Source organism: Geospiza fortis, unplaced genomic scaffold (assembly GCF_000277835.1).
Source record: "Geospiza fortis unplaced genomic scaffold, GeoFor_1.0 scaffold112, whole genome shotgun sequence".
NCBI classification, from domain to species: Eukaryota; Metazoa; Chordata; class Aves; order Passeriformes; family Thraupidae; genus Geospiza; species Geospiza fortis.
In genome coordinates, this window is record NW_005054298.1 from 17,750,324 (window position 1) to 17,767,526 (window position 17,203).

General features: G+C 37.1%; 1 protein-coding gene and 1 long non-coding RNA gene across 2 annotated transcripts in view; both read right to left on the reverse strand.

The window, feature by feature from the left end:
• Positions 1–1,936: 1,936 nt before the first annotated feature.
• FASTKD1 (FAST kinase domains 1) lies at positions 1,937–15,172 on the reverse strand. The gene is made up of 14 exons (XM_005416088.3): positions 14,835–15,172; positions 14,399–14,467; positions 13,417–13,542; positions 11,831–12,229; positions 10,631–10,741; positions 9,488–9,619; positions 8,040–8,526; positions 7,179–7,293; positions 6,585–6,713; positions 5,732–5,863; positions 4,579–4,692; positions 4,158–4,299; positions 3,063–3,180; positions 1,937–2,080 (listed from the first exon to the last, which is right to left on the reverse strand). Exons 1-14 carry the CDS (start codon positions 15,167–15,169, stop codon positions 1,991–1,993), a joined length of 2,499 nt encoding a protein of 832 aa, XP_005416145.1. The 5' UTR covers positions 15,170–15,172; the 3' UTR covers positions 1,937–1,990.
• Positions 15,173–15,202: 30 nt separating this feature from the next.
• Positions 15,203–17,203, reverse strand: part of LOC115948164 — a 2,617-nt gene continuing 616 nt past the window's right edge. Inside the window, exons 2-3 of the long non-coding RNA XR_004082015.1 lie at positions 16,092–16,178; positions 15,203–15,336 (exon numbers count right to left, since the gene is read on the reverse strand). This is a non-coding gene — a long non-coding RNA (uncharacterized LOC115948164). The remainder of the gene's footprint in view (positions 15,337–16,091; positions 16,179–17,203) is intronic.

The following is a 17,203-nucleotide window of genomic DNA, read 5'->3' on the forward strand; positions in this document are numbered from 1 at the left end:
GAGCTTGCTTACCATTTTTTTGTTGAGTAGCTCTTCAAAGGATTTCTCCATTGCATAAAGAGGCTGTCATCAATCTAAAGGATTTCATAAATTTAAATCTAAACTGGAAAACAAGGCCACCACACCTGATTAAACAGCAATGCCAGCTATCAAATGACCTCTTGCATTGCCCTCCTATGAGACAGAAGTAAACATATGCAGAGGCACAGCCATCATAGTTCATTTCAGTATGTTACTGACCACTAGTACTTAATCTGTGGGGCATCTTCCCTTTAGTTCCCAAATCTGCAGCTGTGCTTAGCACCTGTGTTTATTGGCTCCAGTTAGATCACTGGTTTACACCACTCATCTGCTCTAACACTTGCTGATTTAATATAGAAAGAATGAGTGCAAAGAATCAAGAACAACACCTTTTACTGAATTGCCTTTTTTTTTTTTTGCTTTTCTTCAATGCCCTTTCTGGACCACTCATAACAAGTTTTAATCTTTTAATCCTCTTCCCATTGTGCATACTCATAACTTAATCCATACATAATTTGAAGAAAACTGGCTTGGTACAGTGACTGCTAGAACCCTGAAAAGCACGGTTCAGCTCAAACATGACCACTCTGACCGATAACTTCAGCCACTAACACTCCAAGGCTGCTGCTTGAAGGCTGTCTGTACAGAAACAGAGTCATGTGAGAGCCTTTGACAGGTAGTCCACCTTCTGAAATCCTAACCTATATTTATGATTGTCTTCTCCATTTTATACAAAATATAATGCACACAGAATTGTTCTATGTGCTGTGCCTTCAATGACATTTCCTCAAAGCTGTCATTACATCTTGGAGCCTTTGTCCATTTGATAACCCTAAGTGTCTAGACTACACTTAGTTTTGTCAGTCATCCCACAAACATGAGGGCTGCCTCAGGAGGAAAGTACCTTACAGCTTAGATCAGTTCTGTTGGTTTTTCCTGACTTTCCAGTTCCTGTCCTGACTTGTATTCAGTTAATAAAACATTTTTCTTCTGCTACTGAATAGTAGAAAAAAAGGTGACAGCCAAATGCATAATGGCCTATTCAGATATGCAGTTGCTTATCTCTGCCAGGTTTCAGGTGAAGTGATAAAAGAATGTGTCCTGTTTCTACTAAATAAGCAAGAAAACATATCCTCTTGCACATGTGAGAATACAGGCACAGCTGGCAGTCACCCTAAGGTGATGGCAGCTGTAGGCACAATGTGGCTGCCTCTGGAAACGGGATGATTTGCCAAGTATGACACCCCTGCAGTTACTGCTCTACAACGAACATTCTCCTGGCTACTCCACTTCTTCCTTCTACATCTCAGTGTCTTACACCTCCTGCACAAACCCTGGCTGGATTTTCCAGTATGTGGAGGTGTTCCAGAAGGCTCAGCCATTCTTCTGCACACACCAGATCATAGAGTAGGAGAAGCAGCTGGAGGTTCCTCACCACCCAACACTCTCCCCACAGTACCTCTGTTCTGAGAATAGAAACTGAATGGCTCTAAAAGCAGCCTTATTCTTAGAAAATCCGCATTTCAGTTTCTTGGTTTCAGAGTACAGATACTGTTTGATTCCTAGCTGCTCATTCTGTCACATAGTGGAGGACAGACATAGTTTCCAGTAGATTGCTGACTCCACTCTCCTAGTCAACAGTATTTCCAACTTTTTCTGTGAAGAGTTTTATGTCTGGCTAAGCCTCTGAATATTTATTTAGGAAATAATAATGTAATTTGATTGCAAAACTGCCAGATTCATGTGCTTGTAATAGCTTCCAGATAATGAGAAATTGTAAGCATCCTTACCACATCTTCACAGCCCACTGTGACCTGCCTTTTGTAATCCCTAATGAAATGAGGATTAAATCTCTTTACTTCTGATGACCTTGGCAAGCCTTGGCCCACCCGACACAAAGAGATTTTATGAGATGTTTGATGATACATAAACTGTTTTTATAAAAATACTTTAGACTGCATGTCTGATATCACTGTATTCCATACAGCTGCTGTCTCAGGTATTCCAGCTGTTCACTTTTTGTTGACAGAACCATGGAATTCCATTCGAAGTGAGGAATCTGTAGAACAGAATGGTACAAACTGACTTTTAACATTGGTATAAGCCACATACCACATAAGAGCAAAGAAAAGGCTCTCTGATATCTGTTGTTCTTCACTTGAAGATATTTACCACCTCCCAAAGCCTGGCTTACTCCAATACTGAAAAGATCCATTTCTTATTGTAAGATTCTCCTTTATGTAAGTACAGTCAGCCTGCTTCTAAAAAGCAGCATAGTTGCAGAGATATAAAACAGATGCCCACACAAAATAGGCTGTGACAACTCTATTACACCCTCTTTTAAAACACAAACTGAGAGAAAAATCCCAGGTCACTGTAGTTTGTAATGCTAATGTAGCAGACTGGAATGGTGTATCAGTAGTGTAACATGAAAAAGGATGATTATTCTGTTTACAAAAACCACAACCAACAAAAATTAAGCTTAAAGAAGGATTCTAGCTAAAATGAGGTTAGGTGAGTTGTTAAATATATAGGAGCCTCTGCATTAATGAATCTCCAATTCCCAAATGTTTCAGTGCTGGTGGTGAATTATGTCTGGCCTTTGGTGTTCCCTGTCACAGCACTATCATTGCAGCAGACAAACAGCATCCATATCCCGTCTGGCAGCTGCCAAACTGTCTTATCACTCAAGGAGAGTATGTTCAATCCTTTTCTACCATAGAAATCTTCAGTGAATTCAACTGAAACTCTCATTTGACTTTTTCTCCTTTACTCAGGCTGCAATGAGATTGCTAGTTTGCCTGCAGTAAGGTTAGAGTGGGACCTTTTCACTTCAGCTTTGCTTCACCCTCTTTCAGAGAAGGTGTGAGTCTGTGAAGTCCTTACACCATTTTGAGAACAGCTTAGAGATTCCCCCCTGCCTACAAAAATTGCTCTCTCCCAGTAAGTACTTTTAATGACAAAACTGCCCTAAATCTGTTGGATCATTTTGCACTGCTGATACAATCCAGAAAGGACACAAAGCATTGCTGACTGCTCACCTGAATGACTCGGTACCCCAGCATTTCCAGGTGTCGCTTTTTCACTGCAGGTTCTCCTTTCAGATGATGTGAATAATCTTTGCTAAAAGCTTTTGAATCAAGAAATTCCAAAGCAATTCTGCAAACAGTAATAATGTGCATTTATTTCTACGTCCTACCTGAATAGCAAGAAGTGACAGTTCTAGTTCAGTACTGATAGTTACAGCAAGACTAGATAAACCTGACAATTATCAGAAAACAAAAATTAAACAACTCCCTGGAATTAGACAAAACATTTTCCTCCTATTTATCTAGAGATACTTGAATTCAGAAAAAGCATTTTCTCCCTGCATCTGTTTTTGTTCCAGTGGTAAAAACAGCTAACCAACATTTTCAAGGCTTGCATTTGAAAAGGTGGGAGGAAAACAGTATTCCAGTCTCATGAAACACATGTCAAGAACCTGTACGGGGTTTGGCTGGGATGGAGATACTTTTCTTCATACCAGTTGGTATGATGTACGATGTTGTGTTTTGAACTTGTGACCAGAACTGTCAATAACACACTGATATCTTGGCTACTGCTGAAAAGTGCTTGCACAGCATCAAGGCCTTCCCTGTTTCTCCCCCTGTCCCACAGTACATACAGGCTGCATTGACAAGAGCAAGGGACACAGCTGGGAGGGAACATCAGCTGCCTGAAGTGGTGTTTCACACCATACAACATCCTGCTCAGCAGTAAAGCAGAGGGGACTTTATCCCATGCAGCCATTGCTCTGGCACAGGTCTGCTGTACGTCAGTGACTGCATGGCCATCCATTGCTTTGTTGCTCCCTCCCTTTTTCTTCCTCTCCACTTATTAAACTGTCTTAATTGCAACCCAGGAGTTTTCTTCCTTGCTGTTACCCTCCACATTCTCTCCCCATCACACTGCAGGGGCATGAGCCATGCCCTGCAAATGGGAGGGAGCAGCTGTGGCTAACCCACCACACCCCAGAAGGCTAAACCTCATTAGATTTTGGAAAAAGGAACAGAACATTAGGACGTGAGCATCAAAAACCCAGTCTAAAGTGGATGTAAGCTTGGAAGAGTCAATGTGCAAGAATTCAATGTACTGACCTTTGAGCTCCTGGTGGCAGAGCCTTTCTCCCTTCATCCTTGATGTCATGTCTCAAGGGTATTCCCCCCACACCACCCAAAGCTATATTCTGAGCCACATAGGAAAGAGGCTTTTTATTTACATCCAGGACACACTCAAAATCTGCCAGAAAACAAAACAAACCTGTTTACTGACAAAATAAAAATGAAAGAATTTGATTTGTACAATGTTTACTTGTAGAAAAACTGATAGCCATAATTAGAGATACCCAACATTATTAATACTACAAAGAACATTTTGGAAACTGTATTTTATACAACAATTTCTTCTTTGCAATATCTTGTGTTATTCTGGGGCCATATGACCAGCAGCTTCCTCATCTTGGTAACAAGAGTGATATGAAAGGACTTAATAACAATTTTTAGAGTATTAACTTCTCACCTATTTCATAGTAGTATGGTGTGAGAACAGATATTCTTGAATAATGGCTCCCTCCTAAGATCTCTGTCAGCATTCTGTGAATATGCTGTCGCTGTGGATTTATTTGGCTCATGCCTACAAAGACAAAAGAAAGAATTCATACATCAAAACTTCCACAGCCAAAATTCTGAAAATAGTGCTTTGAAACATTGTATTTTTGACAGCCAGACTACTGAATTAAATTTTTTCCACAGATCCCGAGTGCTATTCCATCATAATTCAGAGACAAAGTGATCACATTTTAGCTAGAAAGTGGCAGGTGCATGATATAAGTAAATTTCAAATCCAGAGTTTAGATCCCAGGATTTTTTCATTCACATACTACAAAACCTCAAGTTTTAGGTTTCACCTGGTGGATTTTGTTTGCTTTTAGTTATGTTTAGACATGTATTTACTCACCTTGGGTTGATTACAGCCATACCCCACTATCTGCCACTTCTCTGTCCATTGCAGATTAACACCCTGCTCCATTAAACATCTTCAGTCTTAGAGACAAAGCAGCTGAGTTCTGTGGACAGCACAGCAGATCTCCCCATGAGAATTAGTAGAGGAGATCCTGTGTTCACATTTGATGGATTCTGAATTGATTACTGTTCTGAAAGATCTCAGCTGCTACACTTATCACTAGCCTACTTCTCTATCTCTCATCCCTCTCATCTCATCTCTCATCATCAAGATGGATCTTGATTCTTGTGAAGAAAAAGGGAGGATCAAGTTCAAAAGGAGGCAGTAAAAATGTTTACCTTGAAAAATTTAAGTCAAATGTTCAGTTTTGTAAGTGAAGCAGGGAGCAAAATGACCCATCTCTCCAGTACAGAATGATCTTCCTGCCTTTCCATCCTTCATGCCATATACACTGTTTCTGTGTATTTAAATTTTAATTCTTCTGTAGAAATATCCCATCTCTACTACATTAATTCTCACAAGGAAAACCAGTTTGCTCCCAGTTGCACTACTAAGTCACTGCACTACTAAATGCTCAGCAGAGAGGGGTGTGCCTTCTATTGTGTGCTAGTGTCAGTATGAGAGCTTTAGAAGAAACATCTAGTATATTTCTAACAAATTAGAATATTATGAGCAACAAGAGCAGTTTTTCCTGTCCTAAATGACTTACTGTTATGAAAGACACGTTGGCAGTAGGGCTCATGAAACCAAGGGATGTGAAACTCTGGGCATTCCAGACAGACTGCTCTGTTCAATTTCATAAGGCTTGAGTGGACCCTCTGCTTCACCGTATCAGGCAGGACTGAATTAAAAAAAAAACAACAACAAAACAACATAGAAATGTGTGAACTGAAATGTGAAAAATCCAACAAATTGAACTAAATGGTAACCTCTGAATCTTTTACTAGAAATGCAAATATCTGTATACTATGGCATTTATACAACTCATGCTGCAGAATTTTAGAAAGGTTCTCAAAATCCCTGAGAAAATAAATGAAAAAAACACAGTTCTGCTCAACATTAAGAACAACAGGAAGACAGAAGACAGAAATTGCTTCTATTGTGTAAATTTAATTAAGTAGTTGAGGGCAAAATGGCAAGAGTACATTGATAATGAACAATATAGAGGCAGAGAGGAATGAAACAGTCAAGCACTCAGTCTCTTATTTAGAGAGAAGAGACAGGTAGGATGCATTTCTTGAAGACAAGAATCTCTCATTATTCCTTCAGCTTTGTGACTACTTCTAGTAATAAACATCGAGTGCAATAAGTTGACTATAAAATTTGGTTTATATTACTTTCTCTCATCTGCAATACAGGTCTGTACTTTTAAAACAAAAAACATATTTTTGTTCATTCCTGCCCTTTTAGCACTCAAACTACCACTATATTATAAAGAGGGTGTCTTTCTCAAAAGCAGAATCATTTAAAGAGTAATTCTATATCTCAAGTCATATGTAAGTCCAAATTGCATTTTATGCCAAATGCTACACAATCAAATTCACCAAAAGCTAGATAGCTACCTTTAAGTTGAGCATCCAGTTTGCTTAGGAAAGAAACATTAAATATGGTTGTTATCAGAACTGGAGGAAAATACCCAGCCATTGCCAAAGCATGACCAAGCAGCACCAAGTGATAATTTTCAAGACGACCTTGAAAAACCAGAGAGAAACCCATATTAACACACGACAAAGTTGAAAGGATTTGCAATGCCCTTTCCCTGGCCTCTCAAATCATCTGATTTTCCCTCTTAATGTACAACACAAATCCATACACACTTCCCCCACAATTTTAACTATTTCTTTGTCATGAATCACAAAATGTATCCTGTTCCCAAATGATGTTTCCTTGGAGAACACAACAATTCTAACCAATAACAGCACAGTGAATTAATCAGAATTTTCACTTATCTTTTACTATGCCAAAAAATCCTTTGCTAGTCCCTTATCAAGAGTCATTTTCAGCGGGTGAAACAAAACCCAAAATTGAATATCTGTCATGGTTTAACCCCAGCAGGCAGAGTATTAGCAGTAACACACTTATATTTTCTTTGCTTAATCAAAGTATCATTCTATTCCTGTTTTCATTGCGTAAAAATCTTTGTCTATTGCACTTACTCAAGTTAGAAGTAAGATGTTGGATACAACTCTTAAAGAATTCTTCATTGTCAGGAGGGTCATAATTCAAAGTAGAGAAAAGGAAGAGAATAAAATAGATTTCAGAGGTGAGAATCTGAAAAAAAAGACATCCTAAATCACATTATTGCAAAATATCCTACTATAGCTTTATTATAAAGAAAAGCTTTATAATTAATTCAGAATTTGGAGATTTAGGAGTAGACAAACTATTTTCTAATTTTTTTGGTCAACTTTTCCTGGAGAAAATAACAAAAAAATAAAATTGCTGAAATTGGAGCCACAACTAAAACTTCAAATTTATTTCATGTAGGCGATCCAAGTGTTTCTATACACATAAAGAATCTTTTAAGAAGGTTTTGCATTAAATGTTCTTAAAGAAACTAAACTGCAACAGAATAAAATTGAAGATTTATATGAACACCAGATTGAGAATGAGAAAAAAGATAGTATGAAAAAAAGAGTAATTTTGACCAAATCGACAAGCTATTGGGGAAATCCCCAAAACAATTAATACTGTTAAAATATCCACCATGTGATGTGACTATTTATCAAGAAGGTAAAAAAAAATAAGATGGTCAAATGTAAAGTTGAATGTAAATTATTATGGCTGACCTAACACTGAGTGAACAATAAAAAAGAAATGAAAATTAATAAGTGCAAATTTATACACATAGAAGTAAAACAGCTTTAAGTGAGCATAAAAAAAGATGATCTCCAAATCAGCTATACTGAAGAAAACTCTTAAAAACATGTGTGGATGGTGCTCTGAAACACATCAACTACTGATGTGTTCTTTCTTACTGAATAACTCACAGTAGATAGAAAGAAAAACTGGGACACCTTGTCTATATTTTCAGCAGTCACAGACGCTATTCTGTCAAATAATGCAGGACAACGGTGCTCTGATTTTATGAGAAAAAAAGACAAGGGTAAAACATTTGCCCATGTTATTTGATCTATCAAGTGCTGACACACGGCCAGAGTTTCCTCATTCAGGACTTCTTCAAACCACTCTCCATTCACATATGGAAGCTCTTCCAGCAGAAGATTTAAGTTGTTGGCTTTCTGAAGCCTCTGAAATGCACAGTCATTGAGTTTTTGCAGAAGCTTGGCACATAGCTCAGAGCTGTTTTGCCAGTGAAAGTGGCCATGATGATTCCAATTGACAAGAGCTGTAGCAATGCAATTCAAATGATGGAGTCTGCATTGAGGCGAAACTGCTGCTGCTTTGTTTATAATCATTTCCTCCACTTGGAAAGAAGGAAGCATGGCCAGAACACGAATTACAGCTGCAGTATCAGCAGGTATCACACTAGATTTTAAATAACTGGAAGAGAGATAGAAATAAAAAGTCCATCAGTAGTGACAAAGTGCAAATATTTAAACAAAATTTTAAAAAGTGCTTGAAACTTCTAGTTTGGAAGTCAAAAGCTGCACATCAAATATAAAATAAGAAGAATATTCATGACTTGGCAGAAATCCACACATCTTTTTTTTTCAGTGAGATTAACTTCTTCCTTCTAATTTATTCAAAACTGAAGAAGGGGAAGAAGACAGTGAGCAGCTCAGCCAGCTGGTGAGACTCCACCTGTTACTGATAAACACAGAAGTACCTAGTAAGGCCAGAAGGTCCACATTTGTCAAGGTAATCTGTGAGTTTATGGGCCTGGTTAATTTCTGTGATTTCTGTCCTAGGGAGCACCAGGTTTCAAGGAGTCTGAGGAACATGAAGACATCATCCACCAAAAAAATATGTACAGCCAAGGCATTACATTCCTATAGAGGCTGAGCAATCAAAGCAAGATCTCTTGTCTGGCAACTTTCTGCTGTTCTGTAGAAACCTTAGAACTAACTGGATGCTTCTTCAGTCAAAAGAATACTTCTGTGTCACACTTTCACTTGTCCCAAACAAGGCATTCTGTCTCTTTTTTATTACTTCTTCTGTGAAACATCAAATACAATATTAATATCTACCCATCCTATCAAATACCAATCAAAATTTATTGTCATTTCAACATCATTATATTACAGTGGTCAGACGAAAAAGGGAAAGAAGATTTTAAATGGTATCATATATATTAGCAGATACTGTTGGGTTTATAGTCAAGACAATATCTACATTCCATCATCTGATTTACATGTTTAATAGAATCAAATACTTGTAACAGTTAGTTACCTCTTCATATTTTATGGGAAGAAAACACTAGCATCTTAGACTGCTATTTAAAATCCTAAGTAGACAACTGTTTAAAACTCAAATAACTACATTTCCAAGAATACACACTTACCCTAATAGTAACATTTTTAGTTTGGCAAACAGCTCCAGATCCTGGCAATGCAACACCACCAAGTACTGTGTTAACTTTACCAACTGTAATACATGATAGCTGTCCAAGTGTTTGTGCAGAACAGAAGCCATCCTGAATTCAAAGAGGAAAAGATTGCATGGTATTAAGCTAATACAAAAGATACTGCAAACTCCAACATGCCACATGAAATAGAGGTGTCTTGTGATGCACAGTACCTGTGGGGAGGGTTTTACACACCTGCACTCGTCTCCACATTGATTTTGACACTATTCCACTTAGAACAGCCTCTCTCCACTTACTGAATTGCAAAATTAAAGCCACACAACAAAAATTAAAGTCATCACAACAAATCAGCTACTTCACACTACTAAGGGAAAGATAATACCTTAAGACCTCTTTAGACAGTGAGACTCAGGAAAAAAAGGCATTAATTCACTTGATCTTCCTTTCAGTATCCCTTTGTGCCACAGAACACAAGTATGTCCTTTTTCTTTCAAGGATCTATTTGATTCATACAAGTACCTTCAATCCAATAACTGTTCACAACCTGCACTTAACTCTGCTCTATCTATGACATATATAATGTTACATCTTCTGTGCCTAAAACATCAACTTCTTTTCCATTCACTGTATGACAGACACTACCCCTCCCTATAAATAGTTTTCAGTTCAAAACTGCAGAAAATGTGGCCCAGGTTCTTAAGAACACAAGCTTTAATAGTCCAAAATAGGACACAATGACTTTTGAACAAACAATTCACAAAAGTAACAGGATCTCCAAGACAGGATATGTTCTCTGCGACTTACCACATTTCATTTGCACTCTCACGAGTTTACAGTAATTGTTAGAGCTGAAGTTTATCACAGATTTGTAAATTAGACAGATGCTATACAACAGTAACTTGGTAAGGGTGAAATGCCTTTCTTTGAAATCCCTAAATTGCCTCAATTACTTCTGGGTCAAACTGCAATATTCTAGAATCTGTAATAGCCAATAAGTTATAATGTATGAGCACTTGTGTGCAAGTGATGCTCCTAAACTTACTGGATATGTCAAAGTTTCCACACTAAATGGAAGTTTACCTAGAGAATACAACTTCTTAGTAATATCAAAACCATTACTTTTTGAGTAGAGGAGAATTTCTGCATTTCATTTTCCGCATACTCTTCAGTATCATCAATATTTGGTGACTGCTAAATTCCTCTGCCATGTTTACTGCAGTTATCAGCAACCTAAAGAGGAAAAGACATATTTTCCAATGAAAAACAGTTGAAAATCTCTTGCAATCATTGCAGCCAGTTTCTTTACCTATAAGGAAAAGAATCAAAGACTATTTCTGGAAGCAAAATTCTCCCAAACTAGAGACTTCTGTTCTGTGGACTCTTCTTCTAAACAGCTGGTCTGTCTAGCACAGTTAAAGGGGTGTGAGCGTGTTGGATCAGTGCATATTGTTCTGATACTAGAAAACAGCAAGTCCAACAATTCTAAAAGTAGACGAGAACTAGGGAAGGTACTCTAAGACACAGAACAATTCATGATCAATCAGCAAGCTACAGATAATAGAATCAAACATGAACTGAGCTGGTTCTGTGGTAATTAAAGACAATGTTTATCACAAACAATATAAATTTAAAAAAAATGAAGAAAAGCTTTTGTAACTAAATCAGCTATGGCAAAACCAACACAGGCTTGCAGCAAATCTCTGAATAAAGGAAAAATACGATTCATTGTAATTAATACAGAAAATTCTGTCTAGAACTGCAGGCTTTGAGAGACCATGAGTAATATCACATCCAAACAGGATTTTGTGGCACAAGAAAAACAGGCAGAGAAAAAAAAAGTGTCACACAATACTATGCTCTAATTAAATGCTGAAGTGCTCCCTGATGATGATCTTTCATAAAGAACAGGATGTCAGCAGTCTAGTATAGGACAAGACGCAGGCTTTTTCAGCTACTGACAGTCTTAAAAAGGAAAAAGCAACACATATCACTGCATATATTTCTCAGAAGAAAGAAATGTTTTTACTACCACCCAGTGTGAAAGGAAGGCTGTAATCTAAGAGACAGCTACGGGATGGCCTTGCATAACAGCATTCACGCCCCCCCTTAATTGATGGATCTGATTCAACTGCTTAATAAAACATACTGCTTTGACAGTGTTTCCATGATGAAATCATCCATTGCTACACTGTTACAACCAGGAAATCTAAGGTTCAGCTCACAGATGGGCTCAGAAATTCCTCCAAACACCAGTACATTTTTAATTTCTGTGTAAGAATACATGTATCGTAAATAAGACAAAATGATTCATAAACTTACCTTTCTCTAACCTTGGATCCTGCCAAAGGCCCAAGAGAAAAAAATAATTTTGCAAATGTTTCAGGATCATAATAATCATCTATAGCTTCAGATAGCAGCTTTTTAGCAATCAAGCGAAATTCAGCACTGTCAAAACCCAGCTGCTCATACAGTCCAAAAATATGACTAATACTGTGTATATCAAGATGGGAGGCACTTTTAAGGAAAATCCTGTTGCATTTTTCTAGCACTGGATGATATCTCAGTTTAACATTTTGGAGAAACTGTAGTATTCTTCTGGCATAGTTGAAGTGGACTTCATGCTCTTCTTCTAAGAGCTGTTCGGCCTTGTGTAGTAATCGATCTCGAAAACTCTCTGTGATAACTTCAGATATGCTGATCATCAAAACTGACAAGATCCTAAAAAATTCAAAAGGTTTCCTACTTACACGTTGAATATAGTAAGCAATACATTTCATATTTATTAAATGAAGTGCAAAAAGAAATTAATGGTAATTGAGGTGTTGTTGGCTTCTGTGCAAAAAGAATTTTAAATCCTATCCCAAAAACATGGATGAGTAAAAACCATTTATCCTACTAAAGTAAAGATTCTGCTTTCAGTGAACTTCTGAAATGTCTGAAATTATTTAAATTTTTCAGCCATTTCTTACAAAGTTACACACGATGAAAGCGTTTGCCTAAGGCAAGACCCTGATTCATATTTGCTAAAATATTTTTAATGTTCAATACACACTAAAAAACCCCAACCAATTCACAAGTGACAGGATGGGGAGAAGAGTCATTGTCACTCCTAAAGAAAGAATCCCTTCCTAAGGGACTAAAACTTACGACAATAAAGTGATTTCAGTAAAGAAATGCAGTCCTGTTCAAAGAGTTTCATAAGCAGGCTCCTCACATCCGAAAAAAATCAGTGTTGAGACTGCTAGTGCTATATAAAGCAGAAGAAAGAAAGAGAAGCCTTTGCTGTAACAGCCCCAGGGGAACAGAAACAAGAAAAAATGATCTTGGTCTTCTTTGACTAGAACTATGTTTAAAGTAGTTTAAATATGAAGGTAACGTGCTAGACATGCTAGCAAGAGAATTTATTAATTCAGCTTGACCAGAAAAACAGTGCTCTGAAGATAAATAAACACAATATTGTTTTAAAACCTCTTACTGCTGTTAACAAAGACATGTCATGGTAGACATGAGAAACTATCAATGTCAAGGGAGAAAAAAGGGAGAAAAGCTTCTTCTGGTGAGTCAATAGCCTCTAAATTACAAAAAAAAAAAGTCCATGTTTAGAATCAGGATAATGCTGATTGTAAATATCTGCTGTACTCTAAGTAGAAGAGTGGAAATTATTAAATTTCTATAAACTAAACAATCAAGCTGTAGTTTCAATCATTTAGACTGGTTATAAGGAAATTCTTTGTAAAGTCATTGGGAAAATGCATTCTCTTGTGAATCAATGCACAAATACAAAACACTTCTTTCCCACAAACTCCAAACTGAAGCAAAGTAACCTCCAGCTGAGAAAAAGGTAGTCTTCAGAAAAGACTGACCAGTAATTGCAACATTTTGTTTCTTCTGCTTCTGACACTTACCTTATATCCTGTATAGAATCCAGTTTCATGTCCACAATATGAGCTACTTGGCCAATTATGGGACTGAAGTGCCTGTGCTGCTTGTATAAGCACAGAGCCAATTTAGACAGACAAGGCAAGCTAAGCCTGTCAAGACATTAAAGACAGACAGGATATCCACCTTTTATTTCTAATCAATAATTAAAGACAAAAACATTTTTTAACAATTCTATAAAAACCAAGGTTATAGTCAAATTACAAAACAAGGGAACAAAGTGAGCAAAAAACCTAGGTGTTTATATGGAGTTCTACAAGAATTAGTTGTACTTCACTTAACCAGCCTGAGAAATCTATAAAGATTATATTCTCAAGTAATTATGTTAAATGTATAAAATGAATGTGAGCAATTTATTACTTGAATATAATTTTGTTTTCAAGCTACACTGTGTTTATTTACTTCAAGATGTTCCACATATAAAGAAGAGGCAATTCTGTGATGCGGGTGCCCAGACTGACACTTGGTTCTGCCATTATCCCAAGATCAAAGAGTCAAAACTACAATATCCCTCCTCCAAAAAGGAATCAAAAGACAACAAAACACAACAAAATGCACAAAGGGAAAATGTTGCTGTTTAAATACAAAATGTTCTATAAAAATTGAGATAAGCATGGTTCTAATAACTATTTAAGACCTGTACAGCAAGTACTGAGGTAAAGTTGTAAATATGAAAACCTGCAATTCACTTCAAATACATAAATCTACACAGACAATATATTCCAAAATCTCAAATGTTGGACCCTCTTGTTGCAGTATCTGAATCTCTCAAGCATTTGTGTATCAAATAATTTGTATAATTTTCAAAACCTTCAAAAATACAACTGACATTTAAAATACTCATATTTTAAACATAAATACTCTTTGAGAACTCTTGAGTAACCTCACATGAAGCAAATCATGTTTGCAACTTATACCTTTCACAAAGAACAGCAGGACAATACTTGCCTTTCTAATCTTTTCCATGCTTCTGTAACAAGCACTTTTGTTAGAGAAATGTGGTCTTCAACATTGAGTCTGCAAAATAAAGACAATGCTTTACTTCAATAGTTATAAGGAAATAAGACATATGTCTTTTCATTACTTATCACAATGTTTCACTTTTCTATCATTCTCTCCATTCAAACAGATTGTAAACATTTGTGTATGAATAATCAGAATTCATAAGAATCATAAAACATATTTAATGGGACTGCAAAACAGATCTGTTCTGCCTGTATCTCCAAAAGTGAGGCACAGGACATTATGCTGTCTGTGTCACACAGTCAAGAGTGCAGAAGCTGTGGCAGGGCAGTCTCATCACAGTCTCCTTATGAGATAGCTCTGTAGTCAAAATTCCTTCTCTTTTTATAACCAAATACAAAGTGTATTCAATGCTCTTTACCTCAAGATGCTATATAAGGTGTCCACTATCACCTCATCTTCCATGTGTTCCACCTTGTTTTCTGCCAAAACGCAAAGTGTAAGAAACTGGGAGTGATTTCTTACATAGTCACTAGTCCTTGAGAGAAAGGGCCTCTTCTTTTGCAATTGCCACAGCATGTTCAATGCAATTCCCACATGCTTTTCAGAAAGTCTGGCCTTGTTTCTTCCAACAAGGCTGAACACTTCATCTTCATGGGTGCAGCCATTTATCTGGCTCAGAAGCAGATCACTACACAGAGTCCGAGCCTGGTAACGCCTCAGTGTGAGCAAGCAAACCTGCCTCAAACAAAGCATTTTGCTAATCCTACCAGCTAGCTTTAAACTGTCTAGAAAGATTCTTCTTTCACTTTTCACAGAAAACCATGCTGTTATAGACAACAAACTCAAATATTTGAGAAGCAGACCATTTTTCTTTGACCCTGTATGGTCACTGTATTAAGAAGAAGTCAATTCTGAGGTACCTGAAATGAGAAAGTATCAAAACATTTAATTTCAGTCACAGCAACAAAGTAAAAATCAGCGTCTCTATATTATGATGTTTTAAGTAAGATAAACTTAAGGAGAAGCTACAGTCTGGACTCTTCTCATAGAAAAGCTCCCAACATCAAACACTGACATGCTTACAAGTACTGTGAAGTTAGTCCACTTGGTAAGTTTTCAAATTTATAAAACTGCCTTTAAAAGGTCACATGTGCTATCAACGCAACTACTGAGAAGGAAAAGCTGAAGATTTTAATATTTCAGCACTGCATGACTAAGGGAGGCTTGCTCTCACTAGGCCATAATCCCAAACTGGGTTCCAGGAATTGCCAGAAAATACAACTATTGGTGGTAAAATGAAGTGTGATAGCTTCTAGTCAAGAAGGCTGATCACCTTTGTATTACAGGATACTGATCAATCACATACCATCAGCTGAAATTGCCATTGCACTAAAGAAAAGCAACCTGATTCCCAATTATAATAGAAGCTACAGCCTTATCTAATATTAAGCATTCATTTGTTTTCTTAGAATATACCCCAACTTGTACAGAGTGCTAACAACTGTGTTCTACAACCTACATAATTGATTTCAAGCTGGAGTACACAACCCACAAGTGATAAAAGCCTTAGTACACCAAAGAAGTCTCTTCAAGTTCCCTGAACTTAGAGATCATGGAAAAGTCTGCAAGTCTTGCTTTAGAAGATATAATTATTAACAACTAAAATTATCAATACCTTCAGCAAACCTGAATGCTCTTCAACTGCAGGCATGATTCCATGAGTGCAATGTTATCAAGGCGATGGCAGCAGTACCCACTAGGTCTGTTGAGGAAGAAAAACCCTTATTTGTGCAGCCTGTGCAAGGTACTGAAATCATTCCAGAAAGATGGATATAGGTGGATTTCCTGTGACATCTGTACAATCCTCTTCCTAGAACAAAAAGCTATACAGCATATTGCACTACACTGCTGTCACTGACACTGGGGCAGATAAAAGCAAAGCTAAAATGAAGTAATTTTAATTTATGATCTGCTATAATAAGAAATCTTTTCTTTCCTATTCAAAATGAAAGAATACAAAAAAAGGTATAAATTTTTCATATACTATGTATTAAGTACTTTTTATAATAATGATTTGCTTTATAGTCCCTTGTCAGATATTGCTTTTATTTTTTTCATATGGTGGTTGCCTTTAGAAAGAATTTACTTCCTACAATAGTGGCAAACTAAGCTGCAAGAAGTCAGGATAAAGTAGATACCTTCATAAAAATATAAAAACCTTCAGACTCAGTTTCCTGTAAATCTATGTGACACATCCTTTTCCCTTCTCCTGCTGCAAAAGACCTTGCCTATCTAATTGATGGGGAACCAGGATCTCTATCTAAAACAGCTTGCAGGAAACAGATGCAGCTGATTTACCACAAACTTTTTTACCATTTTAAATCATAGTAAATTCCAGTATCTTTCAAACAGTTCATCAATAGAAAACATTGGATGTTTTCAAACATAGAGTAAAATGAGAAATTCTGATCTACCTAAAGAACTATTTCTAAGATGTCCTACTTACCATGCAAAACACACTAGAAGGACAAGAAGGTCTTTAGAATTATTTTCTATCGGTTGAAACACAATAAGCACTTTTAAGTCTGTATTACAAAACACAGCGAGCCAGGAAGTCTCTCAAAAAGGAGCAAATGTGGACACTCACCACTCCCCAAGTATAAGAACGACTAGAGATTTAAGTAAGTAAGCCTTCGGAGAGCTGCCTGCGCAGGGCAGGCACCGGCTCGCCTCAGTTCCCGTGAGCCCGGCCGCGGGAGCACTCCTGTCCCCGGGTACGAGCGCTAC

What these genes read in the sequence shown, in the direction of transcription:
- FASTKD1 (XM_005416088.3), bottom strand. Translation starts at nt 15,169, where the DNA reads ATGCTTTGTTTGAGGCAGGTTTGCTTGCTCACACTGAGGCGTTACCAG. An exon ending in GATTCTATACAGGATATAAG is followed by an intron (nt 12,230 to 13,416) that starts GTAAGTGTCAGA and finishes TGAATTTTTTAG; the next exon opens with GATCTTGTCAGTTTTGATGA. An exon ending in GGATCCAAGGTTAGAGAAAG is followed by an intron (nt 10,742 to 11,830) that starts GTAAGTTTATGA and finishes TTTCCTCTTTAG; the next exon opens with GTTGCTGATAACTGCAGTAA.